A 22,648-nucleotide genomic window follows, 5' to 3' on the forward strand; every position below is an offset into this window, starting at 1 on the left:
TGAGAAATCCCATGCCCTCTGTATTTGATCTGCATTTTCTCTCTGGAAGCTTTTAGAACTTTCTCTTCATCCATACTATTCTGAAATTTCACCTTTAGGTTTCTTGATGTGGGTTTTATTTTTTTGTTTCCATTCATCATGTAGGCACTGGGTGAGCTCTTTTAATCTGGGACCTCATGTGATACAATTCCGGGAAGCTTTCTTGTATCTGGAAAGTTTTCCTGTATCATTTATTCAACAATTTCCTTCTCTCTATTTTCTCTGTTCTCTCTTTCTGATATTCCTATGGGTTAATGTCAAATCTGCTCGACTGATTTATTTTTTAATTTCTTCTCTTTCTATTTATTTTCTTTAGGGTTTCTTCAGACCTTTTTTTGAATTATTTATTTCTCCTATCTAATTTTTAATTTCCAAGATTTCTTTTAATTCTCTGGTTATCACTTTAACGTAACACATTGTTCTTATTTTGTGGATACCATGTCTCCCATTAACGTTCTAAGTTGGCAATTATAGTTTTAAAGATTGGAGTCTCTGTTTCCTCCAAATGCCTTTTCTGTTGTTGTTATTGTGCGTAAGGTCTTTTATAACAGATACTCTCCTGAGATATCTAGGCGCCCCGGCTATCCTTTCTTATTTAAGAGTAGGACAGCTTTATGTTGATGGCTGGAGCTTTACAAGGGGCACACCTCCAGGAGCAGAGCCCGGGCATTTTGTTGGGGAATCCTCAACCCTCAGCTCTATCAACATTGTCCTTAAGCTGGATGGTTCCCTCAGTAGATTCCTCAAACACCTGCCTAGTAGGAAAGGAGAGGCTGGCGGGGTAACGAGGCTGGAGGGTATACCTGCTTAGTACACAGGCTTATCCCCTGCCCTATGCACATCTTAGAGCCCTGGTAGCTCAGTGGTTAAGAGCTCAGCTGCTAACCAAAAGATCAGCAGTTCAAATTCTCCAGCCACTCCTTGGAAACCCTATGTGGCAATTCTACTCTGTCCTATAGGGTCACGATGAGTCAGAATCAACTCCACGGCAACAGGTTGGGTTTGGTTTGGTGTAGGCTACATCTATGAACTAAAAGCCCAGAGCCTCTCTTGTTCAGCATCTCCAGGGAGTAAACCTCCTGTATCCCGCCAGGTAAGAAAGGGTAGTTACTGGCTGTGCCAAGTAGGAGAAAGGATCTAGGCAAATAACTAACCTCGCCTGTTCAAATCTATCTCCTGGCCATCAAAAGTCCCCGGTGCCTCCAATTCTGAGTCTGTCCGGGATTATGAGAGGTGGCTGGGCTGCATCCTTCCACTCCTACCACAATTCTCCACCTCATCCAAAAGGACAGGTCCACCTTCCTCTAGCTCCCGAAGTCAGTCACCATTCTCTTTGCATCATCCACTAGTTACAGGCATCTGTCTCTTCCCTGTTGTCATCCCTGAGCCTGTTCAGTGTTCCCTTGTGAGTCTCCATCGTCTCTGCTCCTTTACTACCATGTTAGTAGAGTTTCAGGAAAGACGAGATATCAGTGGTGCATCCAAGCCACCATGTTGCACTGCACAGCAATACTGAGCTGTGCATCCCTCCCTCAGCATGCCATACTTGTACACTGATCTCCATCTCTGCTCATCCTGTTCCCCTGCCTGGGCAATGCTTATCTCTTTTCACACTTCAACCTTCTAATGTTTAGTGGTCCTTCAAGATTCAGCTCAGACAACACCTCAAGAAAGAAACTGCCCCAGACCCTCCCTGACATCCTGGGCATCATTCCAGCCTGACACCCACAACGTAGACCACTCTGCATGGAAGCAATCTTCCTGCACATCTGTCTCCCTCCCTAGAGAATAAGAAGGCCAGGATCGTGTCTTACACAGTGTTCTAGCTCTAGTGTGGGGAAACCATCTGGCACACTATAGGTTATTGTTGTTGTTAGGTACCATCAAGTCGGCTCCAACTCATAGGGACCCTATGTACAACACAATGAAACACAACGAAACACTGCCCGGTCCTGCGCCATCCTCACAGTTGCTGCCATGCTTAAGCCCATTGTTGCAGCCACTATATCAATCCATCTCGTTGAGGGCCTTCCTCTTTTTCGCTGACCCTCTCTTTTACCAAGCATGATGTCCTTCTCCAGAGACTGATCCTTCCTGACAACATTTCCAAAGCATGCGAGATGTAGTCTCACCATCCTTGCCTCCAAGGATCATTCTGGTTGTATTTCTTCCAAGACAGATTTGTTCGTTCTTTTGGCCGTCCATGGTATAGTCAATATTCTTCGCCGACACCACAATTCAAAGGCGTCCTTTCTTCTTCAGCCTTCCTTATTCATCGTTCGGCTTTCACATGTATAGGAGGCAACTGAAAACACCACGGCTTGGGTCAGGTGCACCTTAGTCTTCAAGGTGACATCTTTGCTTTTCAACACGTTAAAGGGGTCCTTTGTAGCAGATTTGCCCAATGTAATGCGTCATCTGATTTCCTGACTGCTGCTTCCATGGGTGTTGATTGGTGATCCAAGTAAAATGAAATCCTTGACAACTTCACTAAAATTTCTATTATTACCTCTCTGCCAATTTGTCACATTGTGGTGGCTTGTGTGTTGTCTTAATGATGGAAGCTAGGCCACCAGTATTTCAAGCACCAGTGGGGTCACTCATGGTGGACAGGCTTCAGTGGAGCTTCCAGACTAAGACAAACTAGGAAGAAAGGACAGGTGATCTACTTCCAAAAATCAGTCAATGGAAGCATTATGGATCACAACAGAATATTGTCCAATATAGTGCTGGAAGATGAGCCCCTAGGTTGGAAGGCACTCAAAATATACAGTGGCCACAACAATGAGCTCAGACATACCAATGATCATGAGGATGGGGCAGGACCAGGCAACATTTCATTCTGCTGTCCACGGGGTCACCATGAGTCAGACTGGACTGAACGGCAACTAAAAACAACAACAACAACACTATTTCTTCAACTGACCCATTTCCAGTAAGCTGTGTGTTGGAAGCATTTTCATCCTCATAGGACTGCAGAGAACATGGCTGTTTATTTGCCAAGTCCAAATAAGAAAAGCTGATCAGCGAGCACCAGGGAATGAAAACAGCCAGATGTTTCTGAGAGCAAAAGTCCAGGAACACAAAATAGCTTCCAACAGGGGTGATGTATATTTTCCTAGTGATTCAAAATGAATATATGCTTATTAGGCTGAGAGCGGAATTTAACAGGTTTCTGGGCTCATGCTGCAATTTTAAATCCATTTAAGATAATTTTCTTTATCTTGAATCTATTTTTCTCAGTAACCAGGATACTTAACTGATTTGTACTAAATCCATTTGAAAAAGAAATAATCTACTCCAAACAAGGGCACCGTCTAAATGAAAAAAGAGACATGCTACAAATTTAACAGCAGAGTCCTTTTGAGAAACCAAGACGCAGTCTTGTCTAGAAAACAGAGCTTTTTCTCCAGCATCTTGATTCCATGACAAATCTCTTTTCTCTGTTTCATAAGGAGAAGATAAATAATTCTTAAATCTGAGAATGCAGAATAAAATAGCTGTGCAAGGCGTAGTCAAACCTTTTAAAAGGTAAGAACTTCAATCAAAAAAATATAAATTGAACCCATAATGAGATGTATTTTCTCAGCTATCAACATGGCAAAGATTTTTTTAAATGCCAGTACCAAATATTGGCAAGAATCTAACAGAATTCCAATACAAGTAGAAAATGGTACACATTTCATGGAGGAAAATATTACAGTGTATATCAAGAACTTCCAAAAATAGTCCTATCCTGTGATCTATTATACTTCTAGAAGTATGGATTAACACTATGTATCAAATCAATACACATGAAGATATGAGTGGGAAGGCGTTTTCAAGATGTTATTTTATAATAATGAAAAACCCAGGCTCCTCCCAACCATGGAAGCAACGGTCATTATTAATAAAATCAGAAAGCGATCATGATATAACATTAAATGACAAAAGGCATAAAATCAATGTAGAAACTGGTACAAACTTTCTGGAGGAAAATATTACAGTATGTACCAAAAGCTTCCAAAAATATTCCTATCCTATGACCTACTATATACTTGTAGAAGTGTGGATTAAGAAAATAAATATTAAATCAATGCAAAGGAAGATACGAGAGGGATAGAAGTGTGGATTAAGAAAATAAATATTAAATCAATGCAAAGGAAGATACGAGAGGGATGATGCTTAGCAAACAGTTATTTATAATAATAAAAAATTGGAAATAACCTATATTTCCGGCCATGAAGATTACAATCATATAAACAACATCAGAAAATGATCATTATATAATGTTAAATGAAAAAAGGATAAAATCAGTTTATATATTCTCACAATCTGATTAATAAATAGACTTGAAGGCAACATACCAAAACTTAAATAGTTGTCATCTATAAATAATGAGATCATAGTGCTTTTTATTCTTTTTACTTAAGATGTTTTGTACTGAGGCCTTCCTAAAGGTTTCTGGATTACTTTTATAAAAATTAAAATATTTTCTTTAGCTAATATTTCATGGAAACCCTGGTGGCGTAGTAGTTAAGTGCTACAGCTGCTCACCAAAGGGTCAGCAGTTCAAATCTGCCAGGCGCTCCTTGGAAACTCTATGGGGCAGCTCTACTCTGTCCTACAGGGTCGCTGTGAGTCGGAATTGACCCGACAGTACTGGGTTTACTGGGTAATATTTCATCATCCACAGTCTTCAGTTTATTGGCTGTGGAGGAGGCTGCGTGGAAGAAAAGTTTCCTCAATGGTTACAAACCACATGAGAAAACGTCACAGGCTCAGCGTCTACACCCACCCAAACGGCTGAGCAAGTTCTTGTGAGCGACCGAATCAGAACTTACTTGGTGGGACGATAATCCGGAATGGAACGATCCAGTGAAATTTTTTCACTGAGGTAGGAATTGTAGCCATACTTCTCATGAGGTCCCTTGGCTTTTTCCTCTTCGGCCGGGGAAAGGGTAGCAGGAAGGCCCCCTTTCCCCCGCCCACCATAACCCTCAATGAGCCCAAGGGACTTGGATAAGCCTAGAAAAAAAAGGGAGAGAAAAAGAAATATTTGAAAACCACTAGCTTCACTTGAAATTTTAACATTACCTGTCGCAGAAAAAAATACATGCTCCACTTATGAATTCCAGGTATAAGCTCTGAGATAGGGGCCCTGGTGGTTCAGTAGTTAAGAGCTCAGGCTGCTAACCAAGAAAAGGTTGGCAGTTCGAATCCACTAGCTGCTCTTTGAAAACCCTATGGGGCAGCTCGACTCTGTCCTGTAGGGTCACTTTGGGTTTTTCTTTGGTTCTGAGAACATTTATATTGAGAGAAAGGTCAAGGCAACTGTGAGTTCTAGAGTTCAAGTTTGGTTAACTACTAGAAACCTCTCTCTCCTTTCAGAACTAGGGTGGGATGGGAGTCTATATAAGAGAGAAAACCAAGACCAGCTGCCACTGAGTCAATTCAGGTGACCCCATATGTGTCAGAGTGGAACTGTGCTCCATATGGTTCTCAGTGGTTGTGATCTTTCGGAAGTAGATCATCAGGCCCTTTCGCTGAGCACGTCTGGGTGAATGTGAACCTCCAAGCTTTCATTTAATAGCCAAGCACTTAAACAGTTGTGCCATCCACGGACTCCACCTGAGAGAGAGACCGCCTAAACTGGGAGTGATACAGGCCAAGGAGGGCACAAGAAATGGGACACACTGGAGCTCTTATTCAAACCTGTTTTCCTTTCTCTATGGGGCAATGACAACAAGGGTAGAAAGACCTGGAGGAGCCTGGGTCCAGCACAGAATAAGAACAAGTAACAGGGAACTGTCCAACTGATGGTGTTTTTGCTTCCTTTGAACAGAGAACTAGAGACAGATTTATTTTATCCCCAGTTTAACGTGTCTAACAGTCTGACACACACCTCTTTGACTAATGGTTTATTTAAATTTCATCTAAATGGCAGGAGGAAATACAAAATGTTTGAGAATAAATCACAGAGAAAAACCGCATGAGGGTGATAACCATGCCAAGGAGAGAGGGCTGCCTCTGTAACAGGCCTCACTGAGCAATGGCAAGCTCCCGGGATGGCGGTGGCTTCACACCTATTGTTCTTGTATGTGACACACAGTTCGATGGGCAATTTTTAAATCCCAGAGTTATGGGAGGTGTTACCACTTGGCTAGGAGACTCTTGTTGTTAAGGGCTCTCATTCCCTCTTGCCATATTTCAAGTGCTCAAGCTACTGAATACACACTTATCAGACGTATTCTTCCTGTCTGTCTGTCTGTCTCTCTCTCTCTCTCTCTCACATACACACACACACACAAAACACTTTAACCATAAGAGTCCCATGCTTACTCTGAAAGGAAGAACACAAACCAGAGATGTAAACGGCTCCCTTGGCTTTCACGGCGGAGCAGCCTGCAGAGGGCTGCCTCGTAGTGAGCTGCCATTGAGCTGGCTCTGACTCCTGCAACCCCACAAGGTTTTCACTGGCTGATTTTCGGAAGTAGATCACCAGGCCTTTCCTCCTGTGCTGTCTTAGTCTGGAAGCTCTGCTAAAACCTGCTCAGCATCATAGCAACATACAAGGCCCCACGGACAGGCAGGCAGCGGCTGTACACGAGGTGCACTGGATGGGAACCAAACCTAGGTCTCCCACATGGAAGGTGAGAATTCTACCACTGAACCACAACAGCTCTTTCTACAGATCAAAGGAAGATCAATCCGCCCAGGAAGGCATTCGTAGGACAGCCTAAGGCCAGGATACCTGCTGTAGTCATGGGACAGTTCTCCATTACATAATGGCAAGACTGTTATTTTCTTTCCTGCTTCTCAGAAACCAGAAATTTACTCTCCGTAATATCCAGTTCAAAAGCAAAGATTGAGGAAACAGCCGAGTCGGTCTCAGGTGAACCTCATTTTTCTGCCTGAGAAGTCCTGTCACTGTCCAACATGCTCTTCAGGAACCCTGACAACTTTCCCTCCTGCAGTCGCCCCTTTCTTAGCAACGAGTAAGCTGAGTCTGAGAATATGGCAACTGTTCTAAGGTTCTGTGGCTGGTGAAGGAGGACAGAGCCTGGGCTCTGTGGTGATGACAGATGACGACACCAGTTGGAGGCCTGAAGCAGCCCAAGCAAGAGATGGCAGGGGGCCCATTTTATGGCAGTGCTACTAGTGGTCAGGAGACCCTCGGTGGTGCAAACAGTTAACGCGTTCGGCTACTAACTGAAAGGCTGGAGGTTCCAGTCCCCCCATAGGTGTCTCGGGAGAAAGGCCTTGAGGTCTACTTGGAGATCATCAGCCACTGAAAGCTCTGTAGAGCACGGTTCTCCTCCGACACACGTGGGGTCGCTATGAGTTGCAACTGGCTCAATGGCAACTGGTTTCTGAAAGTATTGATCAAAAAGAGAGGAGAAATATTTAAGAGACAGCATCACAAGGCAGGAGACAGACAAATGTGGAGGGAGAGAGAGGAGAACTGAGTTTGAGACTGAGGCTTCCAGAGTTAGGACTGGAGAGCGCACACAGGAGGGTTTGAGGAGATGGACAGTTCTACCCTCTACACATGGCAGATGAGGCAACCAACTCTACAGCAGGGAGCTGAGACACACAAGGATGGAAGCTCAGAAGGCAGAGGAGGTCCAAGCTAGGAACCCGGTACCACGAGTACAAAGGGAGCTGGCACCATGAGAGAGCACCTGCGAGCCTGTGATGAGTGGCGAGAAGGAGGAATTCAGTATCAGGAAGTGTTCTCTGACAGCGCTTCTCTTGTACCTTCGCCATGTCTAGAGTCAGAATTGCCTGCTTCAAAACTTATTTCTTCTCTGCTTTAGTGCATTCTCTCTCACTTAGGCTGTATCTGAAGCTCAAGAATTCAAGGAACTCAGACTTAAGAGAGTAGCGAAACTCAATAAACACAGTGGTTAAGCTTCCTATTTGTCTTCATAAATCCACTTGACCACTCTGTCCACCCAATGATGATTACTGTTCAGGCTTTACATTTTTTTCTAAATGCTTCTGTATCCACTTTTCTATTAGCCAAGGTGTGATATTGTCACAGTCATTTCAGAGATAAGGAAACAGAGGCTTAACAGATTAATTAGTTGACTTTCCAAAAGTAACAGAGACAGGATAAGACATTCCTCCCACCCCCCAACACACACACAAATGCTCTTTGCACTACTTCATGCTTTAATCACTCTGTCCAGGAAACTCTGTGGGAAGGAAGAACGTGGCATTGAAAATATGATGAAGAATGGTAAATAAATAATGGTATATTTGTAAGAACACCACCCGTCTATCCATCTGTTGTACTGTGGTGGCCTGTGTGTTGCTGTGATGCTGGAAGCTATGCCACCAGTATTTCAAATACCAGCAGGTTCACCCATGGTAGATAGGTTTCAGCGGTGCTTCCAGACTAAAATGACTAGAAAGAAAGATCTGGCAATCTACTTGTGAAAATTAGTCAATGAAAACTTTATGGATCACAACAGAGCATTGTCCAACTGGCTTGTTTTGGACATACCATCAGGAGGGATCAGTTGCTAAAGCAGGACATAATGTTTGGTGAGGCAGAGGGCCAATGAGGGCAAGGGAGAACCTCAGTGAGATGGCTGGCACAATGGCTGCAGTGATGGACTTGAATATGCCAGCAATCATGAGGATAACACAGGACCAGGCAACATTTTGTTCTGTTGTACATTAGGTCACCATGAACCAGAGTTAACTTGAGTGCAGCTATCTCTATCTCTCTATATGTTCCCAGGAAGGAATACTATACAGCAGTGAAAATAAGGGCATTGCAGTTACATGAACCAAATGGATGAATCTCACAGACTTAACGTAAAACAAAAAGGAAGGATCATGAATGCATAGAAGTAAAATTCTATTTATACAGGTTCAAAAAAACTAATCAATGTATAGTTTGGAGATATAAACATATGTGAAGAAACTATAAAAGCAGCAAAAAGAGAGAGGGTTATGATTGAGGAAAGACACACCAATAACCTCAAAGCTACCAGTAATGCTCCACTATAAAACTGGGAGATGAATTATGAAATTATACAATGAATACCACTCATATTCATTATATAATAGCTCTTTATACCTGACACACATGTGATATTTATAATGTGTGAAATACTGCATAGTAACAAAGAGGACAAAGACACAGTGTGTGTGTGTGTGTGTGTTTTATTATTATTGTGTACTATTGCTCGCTCATGCTGGATTTTCTCTTTTTCTTTTCTTGCTGCCTTTTCTCACAAGCCACCAACTGGGCCTCTGTGGTTTCCTGCCAGCATGGAGCCCAAGGGTCAAGGAAGGGGACTTCAGAATGGGGCAGAGCTGCCCTTCAACATAACTTAGCAGTTTCAGGGGGAAACATCTGATTCGTCCTCTTATTTCCCGTATGTGGTCTGGTCAGCATATCTCCTCCCGCCACTTGGCGATATAGCATTTCTTTTGCCCAGTCTACACAGACAGCCTCCAATCCCAGTCACTGAATTCCACCTCAGAGCCAAATGCATCTCAGCTGTTTGCCCTACAGACCCCCACAGGCGTCCTTTCCAGCACAGGCAGAGGGGCCAGAGAGGGCACTTATTTTAAAATGGCACAGAAGTTACGACTAGGAATGCAAGCTAATCCCACCAAGGACACCCAAGGAATGCCAGTTCCCAACGAGATTCTTTTCTCTCAGTGGCATTTTCTTCCATTATGAAAGTCACTCACTTAGGAACCTCAAAAAGATCATTCCTCACAGGGCGATGTTGACAACTTTGAATTATGTATTTTGTGGCCTGTGTGCTCCCATTTTCCCCCCAATTGAATCTGCCAGAAAGGTTCAACAAAGCAGCAAAATTTCCCCTGGCATTTTAACACGTTTACTTAGCGGGCCTTGGAAACTGTTAGCAAAGATAAATAAAGAGTTCAGGGCCACAGGCATGGCTCAAGTTGGTCTTAGCTTAGCCCAGGACAAGCTGCCACTGGAGCCAGTTGGGATGACACCATGAACCCGGGGAGCCTTCTTCCCTGGTAGCGCTCCTTGCTCTTTGACCAGATGCAGTGGCAGCCCCTGCAATTTGGCAACGGGAAGAAGCAAAGAGGGCGAGTGGAAAGAGAACAGTGGGTTGCTTGGCACTAGGCCTGGCAGGGCTAATTGCTCCATCTTCTCTTTCAAGTGCTGCCTCCTGAGTTAACTTAGCTGAAGACAGCATAGCCAAGTGGAGCTACCAGGCAAGAAGTTGAAGATAAGGGAGGAAAGCGATTAAGATCAGCCAACCCATAGCACCTCTACTGAATAGTCTTCATGCTTCCCTCCAGATCCACTCTTGACCCTTTTTCACCTTGCCGTGTGCCCTGGGCCCCAGAAGACTGACCTGTATGCACTGCAAAAGGGTCCCTTCCCTTGCCCTCTAACTCTGGGTTGAGTTCGGCCAATACGAGGCACCTTGGAGTCCCTGATAGTGCAAACAGCTAAGCGCTTGGCTACTAACCAAAAGGTTGGCAGTTCAAATCCACCCAGAGGCACCCTGGAACACAGGTCTAGTGATCTACTTCCAAAAGATCACAGCCATTGAAACCCCTACGGAGTACAGCTCTGCTCTAACACATGTGGGGTTGCCGTGAGTTGGAATCGACTCAACAGCTACTGTGTTTTGTTTTGTTTTTGAAACAGCTGATGGATAGGATGCAGTTCAAATCTGCCAGGCGCTCCTTGGAAACTCTATGGGGCACTTCTACTCTGTCCAGTAGGGTCGCTATGAGTCGGAATCGACTCGATGGCACTGGGTTTGGTTTTTTTGTTTTTTTTTTTTTGATGGATAGGAAGAGAGGGAGGTTGGGGTTTTCATTCCCCAGCCCCCTCCCTACTGGGCTGTGGTTTAGTGGGGGCCACGTTCTTCTGCTGAAGGCCTCGGTGCTACCTGTCCAGGCAGAGCTCTCCAAGGTGACAGCTATTCCTGCATTCCATTACCTGCTCTCTCCTCTTTCCCTCCAGGTCTCTGAGTGTGCTGCAAGGGCCTCATGGGTGAGGATCCAGCTAAAGCTGATTCCCAGAAGGTGGCGACCAATCACATCCCGCGTTCCCTCTTCTCCATCATTTCTGACACCAGTCACCCTAGGGCTCTCTCTCTCTGTCCCCAGCCACCAGGGGCGAGGTCAGACCTTACAAATTAAGAGAACACTGTACTTGGGATCATTAGTTCACTGGAATGACTCACAGAACTGATGAAAGATATTATACTTAACGAGTACGGGTTTCATTACAGTAAGAGAATATAAATTGGGATCATTACAGGGAAGATTTAGCCAGCAGCCATAGCTCTTAACCACTGCACCACCAGGGCTCCACAAGAAAGAGACACACAGGTGAGGTCTGGGTAGGTTCCCTATGTCTCAGAGACAGCAAGACAAAACACCTGTCTTCGCTGACCGGGAAGCTCTCTGAGCCTTAGTGTTCTCAGTTTTTCTTGGCCCATCCTGCATGATCAAACCAAAAAACCAATCCCATGGCTGTTGAGTCGATTCAGACTCATAGCAACAATATATTACAGAACTGCACCATAGGGGTTCCAAAGAGCACCTGGTGGATTTGAACAGCTGACCTTTTGGTTAGCAGCTGAACTCTTAACCACTATGCCTCCAGGGTTTCCTTCTACATGACAGGCTACATCGTCATTACTCCTGAGGCTCAGAGATATCTGTCTCCCAGGCGAGTCATTTCTGGTCTGGCCAGCCCCCTCTTACCAGTACAAATCCTCAGATGTGGCCTGCAAGTCCCAGGCCAAGGCACTGCAATTACTCCAAGAGTTACTTCTCAGGTACCAAGGACAAAGACCACCTTGTTTAGGATAAACTTGGGTCCGCACCATACAGGGTGGCAGCTACTTCCTCCACTGTGGCTAGCCTGAGGGGACTTCATCATCTCTTGTCATTCGTTGTTGGTGTCCCTCAACTCTGCCCAAACCTTTGGAAATAATTGTTTTGCTAAACTCTCTCTGATCATCCCGTGTGAGGGCACCATTTGCTTGCTTCCTGGACCCTGACAGATAAACCACCTTACATGTCACCACTGGCAAACTTCTCCCACGGTACATATCTAGGCACCCTCCTTAATGCCTTGGATGTACCCCCTACCTCCAGTGTCTGACACGTAGAAAGTTCTTAAATACTATTGACTACATGAAGGAAGGAGCCCTAGTGGTGCAGTGGTTAAGAGTTCAGCTGCTAACCAAAAGGTTGGCAGTTCAAATCCACCAGCTGCTCCTTGGAAATCCTATGGGACAGTTCTACTCTGTCCTATTGGGTCGCTATGAGTCAGAATTGACTGTGACAGTTCCTTTTTCAACAGAAGAAAAAGGAGCCCTGGTGGCACAATGGGTAGTGCTCAGCTTCTAACCGAAAGGTTGGTAGATGGAACCCACCAGCCACTCCGAGGGAGAAAAGACCTGGCGATCTGCAAAAAAAAAAAAAAAGACTATAGCCCAGAAAAAGTCCTATGGGGCAGTTCCACTCTGTCGCATAGGGTCACTAAGAGTTGGAAATCGACTTGACAGCACCTAACAACAACAATAACATATGGACGACTAAAGATCAGGTTTAGAGATTCAACTTGGACCTATCTATTATAAAGTGACTAGCTGACATTAAGAAAGAAAAATAAACCTCCGATAAAAATATCTAATAGGAGAAGAGAAGAGGAATTAAGGCCAAATGTTGGAGTATATATATTCATAAAGAAGACAATTGACACTGATTAATGTCACAGAGAAATCAAGCCTGAAAAAGGCCTTTTTTGTGGCTCTGAAAAGGGCACTGATGACCTTCAAGACAGCCATGGCCATGAAGTCAACGTTTCCAGTGTGACAGAGAAATGAGGCCGGAGGTAAGGCCACCATCTGGTCGTGATGCCTGGCCTGCAGCAAGCAGAGAACTCTGCGTTACTCAGGCTTTGTATCCCAGGAATAACCAACTACAATACATAATGTTTTAAAAAAAAAAATCCATTTGTAACAGCAACAAGTATTGTAATATACCTAGAATTACTCTAACCAATATGAAGAAAATAATAAATTTTTACTAGAAGGAATGAAAATAGACATACATAAATTGACAAAGGGAGAGATGTTTCTGAATTGAAAGATGGAATATTACTAAGATACAATTTCTCCTCGTTAATTTGTGGGTTTAATTTCACTCCAAATTGAACTTTTTTTTGTTCCTGGGACATGACAGAAGGTTCTAAAATTAACCTGGAAGAGCATAAAGGCAAGGAAAGCTTAGACTTTTTTTTCAAAAAGAAGAGGCAAGAAGCCAGTTGCCCTATCCGGTATTACACTGGGAAATCGAGCAGCAATAATTAAAGTGGCACGATGACCGTGAGGAGATTTTACGTATTTGCTGGGAAGGAGAAGGTCCCTGGGTGGTGAAATTAATTTGCACTCACCCACTAACCTAAAGGCTGGCAGTTTGAACTCACCCAGCAGTACCACCGAAGAAAGGCCTGGTGAGCTGCTTCTGTGAAGACGACAGCCAAGAAAACCCCCTAGAGCAGCTCTGCTCTGTAACACATGGGGTGTCACCATGAAATCGGAATTGACCTGACAGCAAAGGATTTGGTTTCGTTGGTTTGCTGGGAGGTGAGACCTTAATTTTCTTTTTTTCCGGTAGTTAACCAATTACCCAAACATTAGTAATAAAAATAACCTCCACTTTTGAAATTTAAGAAATACCCTTCCCGTGCAGCTGAGTGAACCACTCATTTCTGCAGGTTCCCACACCTGGGAACCGCTCAGCAGGAGTTACTTCACTCTGCCCACATCTTTCTCAGGCACAGCCTCAGCTAAAAAGCCTCCAAAATGCTGGTAAAAATAAAGAACTGAGGTTGTAAATCAATGGTGAGCTGCCTTCCCCATCTCTCTCCATACCAGGAAGGACATAATTTTCTCCAGGGTAACAGTTTAAATACACGAGTTTACAGATAACCGGCATCATTCTTTCCAAAACAGGGATGGCCCTCACAACAGGTGTGCAAACTGAGACTGCGGCAAAACGCCTTTACCTGCTGACACCCCTCGTCATCTCGGCAGCCAGAGCCAAGCACGCAGAAAACGCACCTCACACACAAGCACTCTTAGCTGGAGAAGGGCCAGGCGTGTCTCCCCGCCTGTCTTCAGCTGGATAAGCATGGCTTGGTGGTCTCTGCAGGGAAGCCTGTTTCTTCCTGAAGGTCACAGAGTGCCAGGGAGACCCCACAACTATGCTCTAGTGTTCAGAGTTGGATAAAACTTATAGACAATCTGGAAGTCACAGCTGTACATTTAATAAAAAAAAAAAAAAAGGCATTTAATAGTGGGCAATAATTTCAGGTTTATCCCAGGCAAGCTTCTGCATACACTCCTGGGAGGGTGGGGAGCCTTCCTTCGGAAGCCAGCCTGATAGCAGAGGTAGAGAGGGTGCCGGTGAGAACGGTGAAGACCAAGAACTGTGACAGGCTTACCTTGCCTGCCATGAAGACATAGTGAACGGCTCTAATAATTAAGACAGTGAGATCATGGAACACAAAATGACAGGTGGATCAATGGAACAGAAAAGCTAATCAGGAAATGTTAGCAAAGGAGAGCAAAGATGGCACCATTTTGAACACAGATCTTAGTGAGAATTAGTTCAAATGACTTTAATTACTATATATATTTATAAATATATACATACTAAACACTATAATACATACTTTATATACCAAAACCAAACCCCTTGCCATAGAGTTGATTCTGACTCAAAGTGACCCTCTAGGACAGACTAGAACCACTGCATCACCAGGGCTGCATATATATGTATATATGGAGCTCTGCTTTCAGCTACGATGAAAGCAGAGAATACCAGAAGGATGTTTGCCTGTGTTTTATTGACAATGCAAAGGCATTTGGTTATGTGGATCATAACAAATTATGGATAACATTGCGAAGAATGGAAATTCCAGAACACTTAATTGTGCTCATGAAGAACCTGTATATAGATCGAGAGGCAGTTGTTCGGACAGAACAAGGGGATACTGAGTGGCTTAAAGTCAGGAAAGATGTGTGTCAGGGATTCATCCTTTCACCATACCTATTCCATCTGTATGCTGAGCAAATAATCCAAGAAGCTGGACTACGTGAAGAAGAACGGGCATCAGGATTGGAGGAAGACTCATTACAACTTGCATTATGCAGATGACACAACCTTGCTTGCTGAAAGTGAAGAAGACTTGAAGCAGTTACTAATGAAGATCAAAGAACACTGCCTTGAGTATGGATTGCACCTCAACATAAAGAAAACAAAAATCCTCACAACTGGACCAATAAGCAACATCATGATAAATGGAGAAAAGACTGAAGTTGTCAAGAATTTCATTTTACTTGGATCCACAATCAACAGCCATGGAGGTGGCAGTCAAGAAACCAAAAAACGCATTGCATTGGGCAAATCTGCTGCAAAGGGCTTCTTTGAAGTGTTGAAGAGCAAAGATGTCACCTTAAAGACTAAGGTGTGCCTGACCCAAGCCATGGTATTTTCAATCACATCATACGCATGTGAAAGCTGGACAGTGAATGGGGAAGACTGAAGAAGAACTGATGCCTTTGAATTGTGGTGTTGGTGAAGAATATTGAATATACCATGGACTGCCAAAAGAACGAACAAACCTGTCTTGGAAGAAGTACAACCAGAATGCTCCTTAGGAGCAAGGATGGCAAGACTGAGTCTTACATACTTTGGACATGTTGTCAGGAGGGATGAGTCCCTGGAGAAGGACATCATGCTTGGTAAAGTACAGGGTCAGTGGAAAAGTGGAAGGTCTTCAACAAGGTGGATTGACCTACTGGCTGCAACAATGGGCTAAAGCATAACAACGACGGTAAGGATGGTGCAGGACTGGGTAGTGTTTCTTTCTGTTGCGCATAGGGTCGCTATGAGTCAGAACTGACTCAATGGCACCTAACAACAACAACAATGGCACTCTGGTGGCATAGTGGTTAAGACCTCAGCTGCTAACCAAAAGGTCAGCAGTTCAAATCCACCAGCCACTCCTTGGAAACTATGGGGCAGTTCTATTCTGTTCTATAGGGTCACTATGAGTTGGAATCAACTTGATGACACACAACAATGTACATATATATAAATTAAATATATATGTGTATGTATACGTGTATGTATATACATAAAAAAAAATTTTATATATATACAAAAATTATGGAGTCCTGGAGGCATAGTGGTTAAGAGCTCAGAAACCCTATGGGGCAGTTCTACTCTGTCCTATAGGGTTGCTATGAGTCAGAATCCATTTGACAACAATGGGTTTCTTTGTTGTTATGTGTGTGTGTGTGGACTTGAACTTCCAACCCTGTAGTTAGTAGTTGAGCACGTTAACAGTTTGCACCACACTAGAACTCTGTATATACATGCACACCACACACACACACACACACACAATATATATATGTTAAATATATATATGCCCAGTACATGTGTGTTATGTATATATACTAAAATTCATTTAATTCCTATATATGTATTGTTGTTAAACCAAAACCAAAACCAAACCCGTTGCCGTTGAGTTGATTCTGACTTACAGCGACCCTATAGAATAGACTAGAACTGCGCCATAGAGTTTCCAAGGAGCGTCTGGCAGATTTGAACTGCTGACCCTTTGGCTAGCAGCCGTAGCACTTAACCACTACACCACCAGGGTTGTTGTTAGGTGCCATCAAGTCGATTCCAGCTCACAGTGACCCCATGTGACAGAGGAGAACTGTCCCACAGGGTTTTCTTGGCTATAATCTTTACAGGAGCAGATCACCAGGTCTTTCTCGCAGGGAGCCACTGGGTGGGTTCAAACTGCTAACCTTCCAGATGATGGCTGAGTGCTTAACCATTGCACCACCAGGCTCTTTCTATGCCTATATAGATACACATAGATTTAGATGTACATGTAACATTTTAAACTCATTACTTGAATGACTCCTGGTGCTAACACTTATCTCTTGACTCCCTTGCTGCCTATCTATCACTTCCGCCACCGCCCAGGTTCAAGCCCGAGTCACCTCTTGCTCTGCTCAGGGCATCACAGTCAGATCCTAACACCATATCTGGAGAGCGCTTTCTAAAATGCACATCTGATGACTATTCGCTTCAAATTCCTTAGGGCTCCCTACCACCTACTACACAAAATCCAAAAGGTTCACTCAGAAGCTGACTCTGCCCAGCCTCACGCCCCGCCCTCCCCTCCTCCCTCTCCCCTGCCCAGCCTCATGCCCTGCCCTCCCCTCTTCCCTCTCTCCTGCCCAGCCTCATGCCCCTCCCTCCCCTCCTCCCTCTCCCCTGCCCAGCCTCATGCCCTGCCCTCCCCTCTTCCCTCTCTCCTGCCCAGCCTCATGCCCCGCCCTCCCCTCCTCCCTCTCTCCTGCCCAGCCTCATGCCCCGCCCTCCCCTCCTCCCTCTCCCCTGCCCAGCCTCATGCCTCGCCCTCCCCTCCTCCCTCTCCCCTGCCCAGCCTCATGCCCCGCCCTCCCCTCCTCCCTCTCTCCTGCCCAGCCTCATGCCCTGCCCTCCCTTCCTCCCTCTCTTTACTGGAGCGGATTGCCACATCTTTCTCTCGTGGAGCAGCTGGTGAGTCTGAACCACTGACCTTTCAGTCAGCAGCCAAGTGCTTTAACGACTGTGCAACCAGGGCTCCTCTGTCTCAACTACGGCATTGCTCATATCATATCTTACGTGTGCTTGACTGATTCACTCCCAGGAACACGTGCCTCTTGATAGCAGGGAGGTATCTTGGTCTCTCCAGTGATGAGCACTCTCTCTGGCCCATAGTAGGCACCTCACAAATGTTATACACATGAATCAATGAATGACCATTGAGTGAATAGATATCAATACATGAAAAAGTACACTCTATGCTGGGCTACCCAGATGGGTTACCATGCTCTAGTGTTGGTACAGAGTCCTCAGGTGGTGCCAACGGTTAATGTGCTCAGCTGCTAACTGAAAAGCTGGAGGTTTGAGTCCACCGAAACGGATCTCAGAAGAAAGGCCTACTTCGAAAAAATCAGCCATGAAAGCTCTATAGGATACAGTTCTACTCTGACACGCACGGGGTCGTCGTGAGTCAGAATAGACTTGATGGCAGTTAGTTAGCGTTAACACGCAAAGCTTCCAGTGACAAGTCAGAAATCGGTAAACACAGCTTCATGAACTCATGTTAAATCATTATTGACTCCCCAGTTCATACAGTATGACGATGATCTGGACGTCTGTTGACATATCATGAAGACTTTGACATTTTCTGTCCTGTGTCTTCTGTGCTTCCCAGACATGATGTCCCAAGGTTGTCAGTATCTTGAAAACAGTCCTAAGAGCTCAAGTACATCAGGTTTTACTCGGTGGAAAGGAACTTAGTACAATGTTCCCTACATGTGATGGTTAATTTTACGTGTCAACTTGACTAGGCTGTGGTTCCCAGTGGTTTTGCCAAATGTTAGACCAGCTGCTCTTCCATAAAATGCAATGTAATATAATGACTACAAATAGATATTTTGAGATATTTTGGCAGAAGTTGCTCTCTTTCAGCTCTGCACTCTTGCCATCATCTGACCTATGGATCTTGGGACACAAGCCTGCAGGAGTCTCCAGTCTGCCACCCACCTACGGATTTTGGATTGCCGGCACCCACAACTGGGATGAGCCAATCCCTTGAAGTAAATCTCATTCTCTCTCTCTCTCTCTCTAGGTAGGTGTATGTATGTGCATGTGTGTATGTCTCACTGGTTCTGTCTCTCTGGAGAACCCTTACTAACATACTAAGTGTAAAGACAACAGTTCACCTGGGGTCCAACTTAGAAGCTTGAGTTGGAAGGGAGGAGAGACTGACTGGCCCCACCCCTCACCGGTGCAGGAATCCCTGCTATGGCCACAGTGTATGCTGAATTCCTACAGGGATGAAGACCTCACGGCCTCCTAGGGCAGTACACTCCAGGATTACAGCTCAAATTGCTAAAATGTCAACAATCTGCCGATCTCTTCTACCCAGTGGTCCTCCTTCTCCGCTGTACGTCTGCCATGTCCAGAATTACACTTCCATGTAATGTTCAAATATTTGAAGATCTCATGTCTGGTCCTCAAATCTTCTGTTTCCAGGTTAGACATATCCACTCCTTCAAACATCTTTCTGTGACAATAGTTCCACACTTTCCATAACCCCATAAAACCCATTACCGTTGAGTCGGTTCTGACTCATAGTGACCCTATAGGACAGAGTAGAACTGCCCCATAGGGTTTCCAAGGACTTTCCATAGTCACTGCCCACAGTCACTTTCCATAGTCAGCCACTAATGGATTTTGGTCTGGAAAACAGAACATGACTAACAGGTTTCTGGGCCACGAGCCCAGAATTCTGGCGATACGTTTTTTTGCCCGTTCACCAAACTGTTCATGCACCGTTTGCAGTTCTAAGAGATATGACTCACTATTATGTGCCTGAAATTCCTTTGGGGCAAAGTGTCCTCAAATTTTCCAGCTGTAATTTTACTCAAGATGACGTATCTTATATGTGTTGTGATCTTTATACCCCCTGGAGTCTTTCACCAAAGGTTATTTCATTTGATCTTCAGAACTGTCTTGTCCCCATTCAGCCCGTCGAAAAACTGAGCACCAAAGAGGATAAAGAATGTTCTTAAGATCACCAAAGGTAGGTAATGGGGGCCTAGAATGAAGGTCTGTGTATTTCGGGGCTCTTTTATCCCACCTCCAGACATCCAATATTCACTGCAGTATTGTTCTCAATAGCCAAAAGGTGGAAATAACCCAAGTGTCCATCAGCAGATGAATGGATAAACAAAATGTGGTCCATCCATACAATGGGATACGATCCAGCCATAAAAAGGAATGCCACAACATGGAGGAATCTTGAAAACATCATGCTGAGCAAAAGGAGTTGCAAAAGGACAAATACTGTATGATCTCACTTATATGAAATAAGCAAATATATAGCAACCGAAGTTTATTAGTGGTTACCAGGGGTGGGAGGGAGGGGGAAATGGCATTTGCTTAGAGAGCATTGAGTTTATGTTAACGATGGTGCAGTGATTTGGAAAAGGAGGGTGAGAATGTTTGCACCACTTGAAGAATGCAATCAATGTCACTGAATTGTACACGTAGAAATGGTTGAGATGGCATACGTTTTGTGGAGTATATTCTCACCACAATAAAATTAAAGAAAGAAAGGTATTCTTGATCACATGCCACCGTGAAGAAGAGGACCAGAAGGCCTGTGTTGCATTCTTGGCACCAAACCAGCACGGGCACAAACGTCTTCTGTGTGTGGGGGTGAGGCACACAGGACGCAGCCTGTCCAGGCTCTGGCTGGTGCACACGCCACATGTGTAGGTGGATAGAGTATTTCTAAAAATCAGAGAAAGGAGAGCATGGCAACCCCCCAGACCTGCTTGCAGCAGATGGATGAGGGCGCTCACTGCCCAGGCGAATTGTGTCACTCAGCCTCACATCACTTATAAAACCACACAAGGGGGAAAAGAGCTGACCAAGGACAGGGAGGAACATGCTGAGTTGAAGGAAGGCCCGGCCGCGATAAGAAACCTGCTGACGTCAAACGCAAGCACGTCCGCCGCAGACCAGGTTGTTAGCTGCAGTCACTCAGCCCTGCGGGTCCCAACAACTTTCTGAGGATTCCAGCCTCAGCTTCCCATGCCCCAGACTCTGCTGAGAGGGGCTAAGGGGAAAGAGGGGAGGGCAGGGCAGATCAGTAACACTAACTGTTACCAGTTCTGCCAAAAGCAAATAATATTTAATATCGTGTGTGTGGAGTCACAGATTTGAGTGACAATAACTGTGGTCATATCAAAGAGAGTAAATTACAAAATTAAAACAGGGAGGAGGAAGAGTAAAACAAAACAAAATTGAACCACCCTGATTCACACAGACACCGTACATCAATGTGCAGCGCAGCACTACTCACAATCGCCAAAAGGTGGCAACAACCCAAGCGTGCATTAGCAGATGAACGGGTAAACATGGTGTGGTCCATCCACGCAGTGGAATACCAGTCAGCCGTAAAAAGAAACGACGTCCTGAAGCACGCCACAACCTGGATGAAGCCTGAAACGTCACGCTGAGCTAAAAAAGTGAGGCACAAAAGGGCAAATATTGTTTGATCCCACTTACATGACATATCTAGAATCGGCAAATGCAGAGAGACAAAAGTGGATTGATTGTTGCCAGGTTTTGGGGACAGGGGAGAACGGGGAGTTACTGCTTAATGGGTACAGGGTTTCTGCTTGGGGTGACGGAAAAGTTCAGGAACAGATGGTGGCGATGGTTGTACAACATGGTCAGCGTAACTGAGCTGCTGAACTGTACACGCAGAAATGGCTAACATGGAAAATTGTATTATATTTGTTATACAGATAAAATAAAAGTATTTACTATATATATTATTATGTATTATTATCACAGTTATATACATATATAACTATGATGAAATAATAATTTAAAAAGAACCACCCTAGGAAACTGTTGCGACTTCCTTACTCCCAAAATATCAGTATCATCTTCTTTCAATACACGTCTCACACACACACACACCCCACACACATCCCAAACACGTCACACACACATCACACACACCTCACACCACACAGCTTACACACACACCACACACACATACATCACACACACATCACACACATCTCACACATCACACACATATCATACACGTCACACACATCTCACACACATCACACACATCACACACGCATCACACTACACACATCACACACACCTTACATACACATCACACACATCTCACACATCACACACCTCACACGTCACACACACAGACCTCACACACCTCACACACATTACACACACCTCACACACATTACACACATCCCAAACACGTCACACACACATCACACACATCTCACACACATCACACACACATCACACACCACACACATTCCACACACGTCACACACACACCTCACACACGTTACACACACATCACACACCTCACACACACATCACACACATTACTCACACCTCACACACATCACACACATCTCACACACCTCACACACACATCACACACATCACACACACACCTCACACATCACACACACATCACAGACATCACACACATCTCGCACACCTCACTCATCACACTCACATCACACACCTCACAACACATCACGCACACCTCACACACACCTCACACACATCACACACCTTACACACCTCACACACACATCACACACACACCTCACACACACATCACACACATCACACACACCTCACACACATCTCACACACACATCACACACATCACACACCTCACACACCAACACACACCTCACACACATCACACACACACCTCACACACATCACACACATCTCACACACATCACACACATCACACACCTCACACACATCTCACACACACCACACACACCTCACACATGTCACACACACATCACACACATCTCACACACATCACACACAGATACATCACACACAGATCACACACCTCACACACACATCACACACACATCTCACACACTTCACACACACATCACTCACATCACACACACCTCACACA

The 22,648-nt window shown here is 44.7% G+C and overlaps 1 protein-coding gene across 1 annotated transcript in view; it reads right to left on the reverse strand.

Moving 5' to 3' along the window:
• Positions 1-22,648, reverse strand: part of GALNT17 (polypeptide N-acetylgalactosaminyltransferase 17) — a 538,869-nt gene that overhangs the window by 318,994 nt on the left and 197,227 nt on the right. The window contains exon 2 of the mRNA XM_003416636.4: positions 4,863-5,046. Within this exon, the coding sequence (XP_003416684.4) occupies positions 4,863-5,046 (184 nt within the window). The remainder of the gene's footprint in view (positions 1-4,862; positions 5,047-22,648) is intronic.

The sequence above is a fragment of the Loxodonta africana genome, chromosome 12 (assembly GCF_030014295.1).
Source record: "Loxodonta africana isolate mLoxAfr1 chromosome 12, mLoxAfr1.hap2, whole genome shotgun sequence".
In the NCBI taxonomy this organism is placed as follows: Eukaryota; Metazoa; Chordata; class Mammalia; order Proboscidea; family Elephantidae; genus Loxodonta; species Loxodonta africana.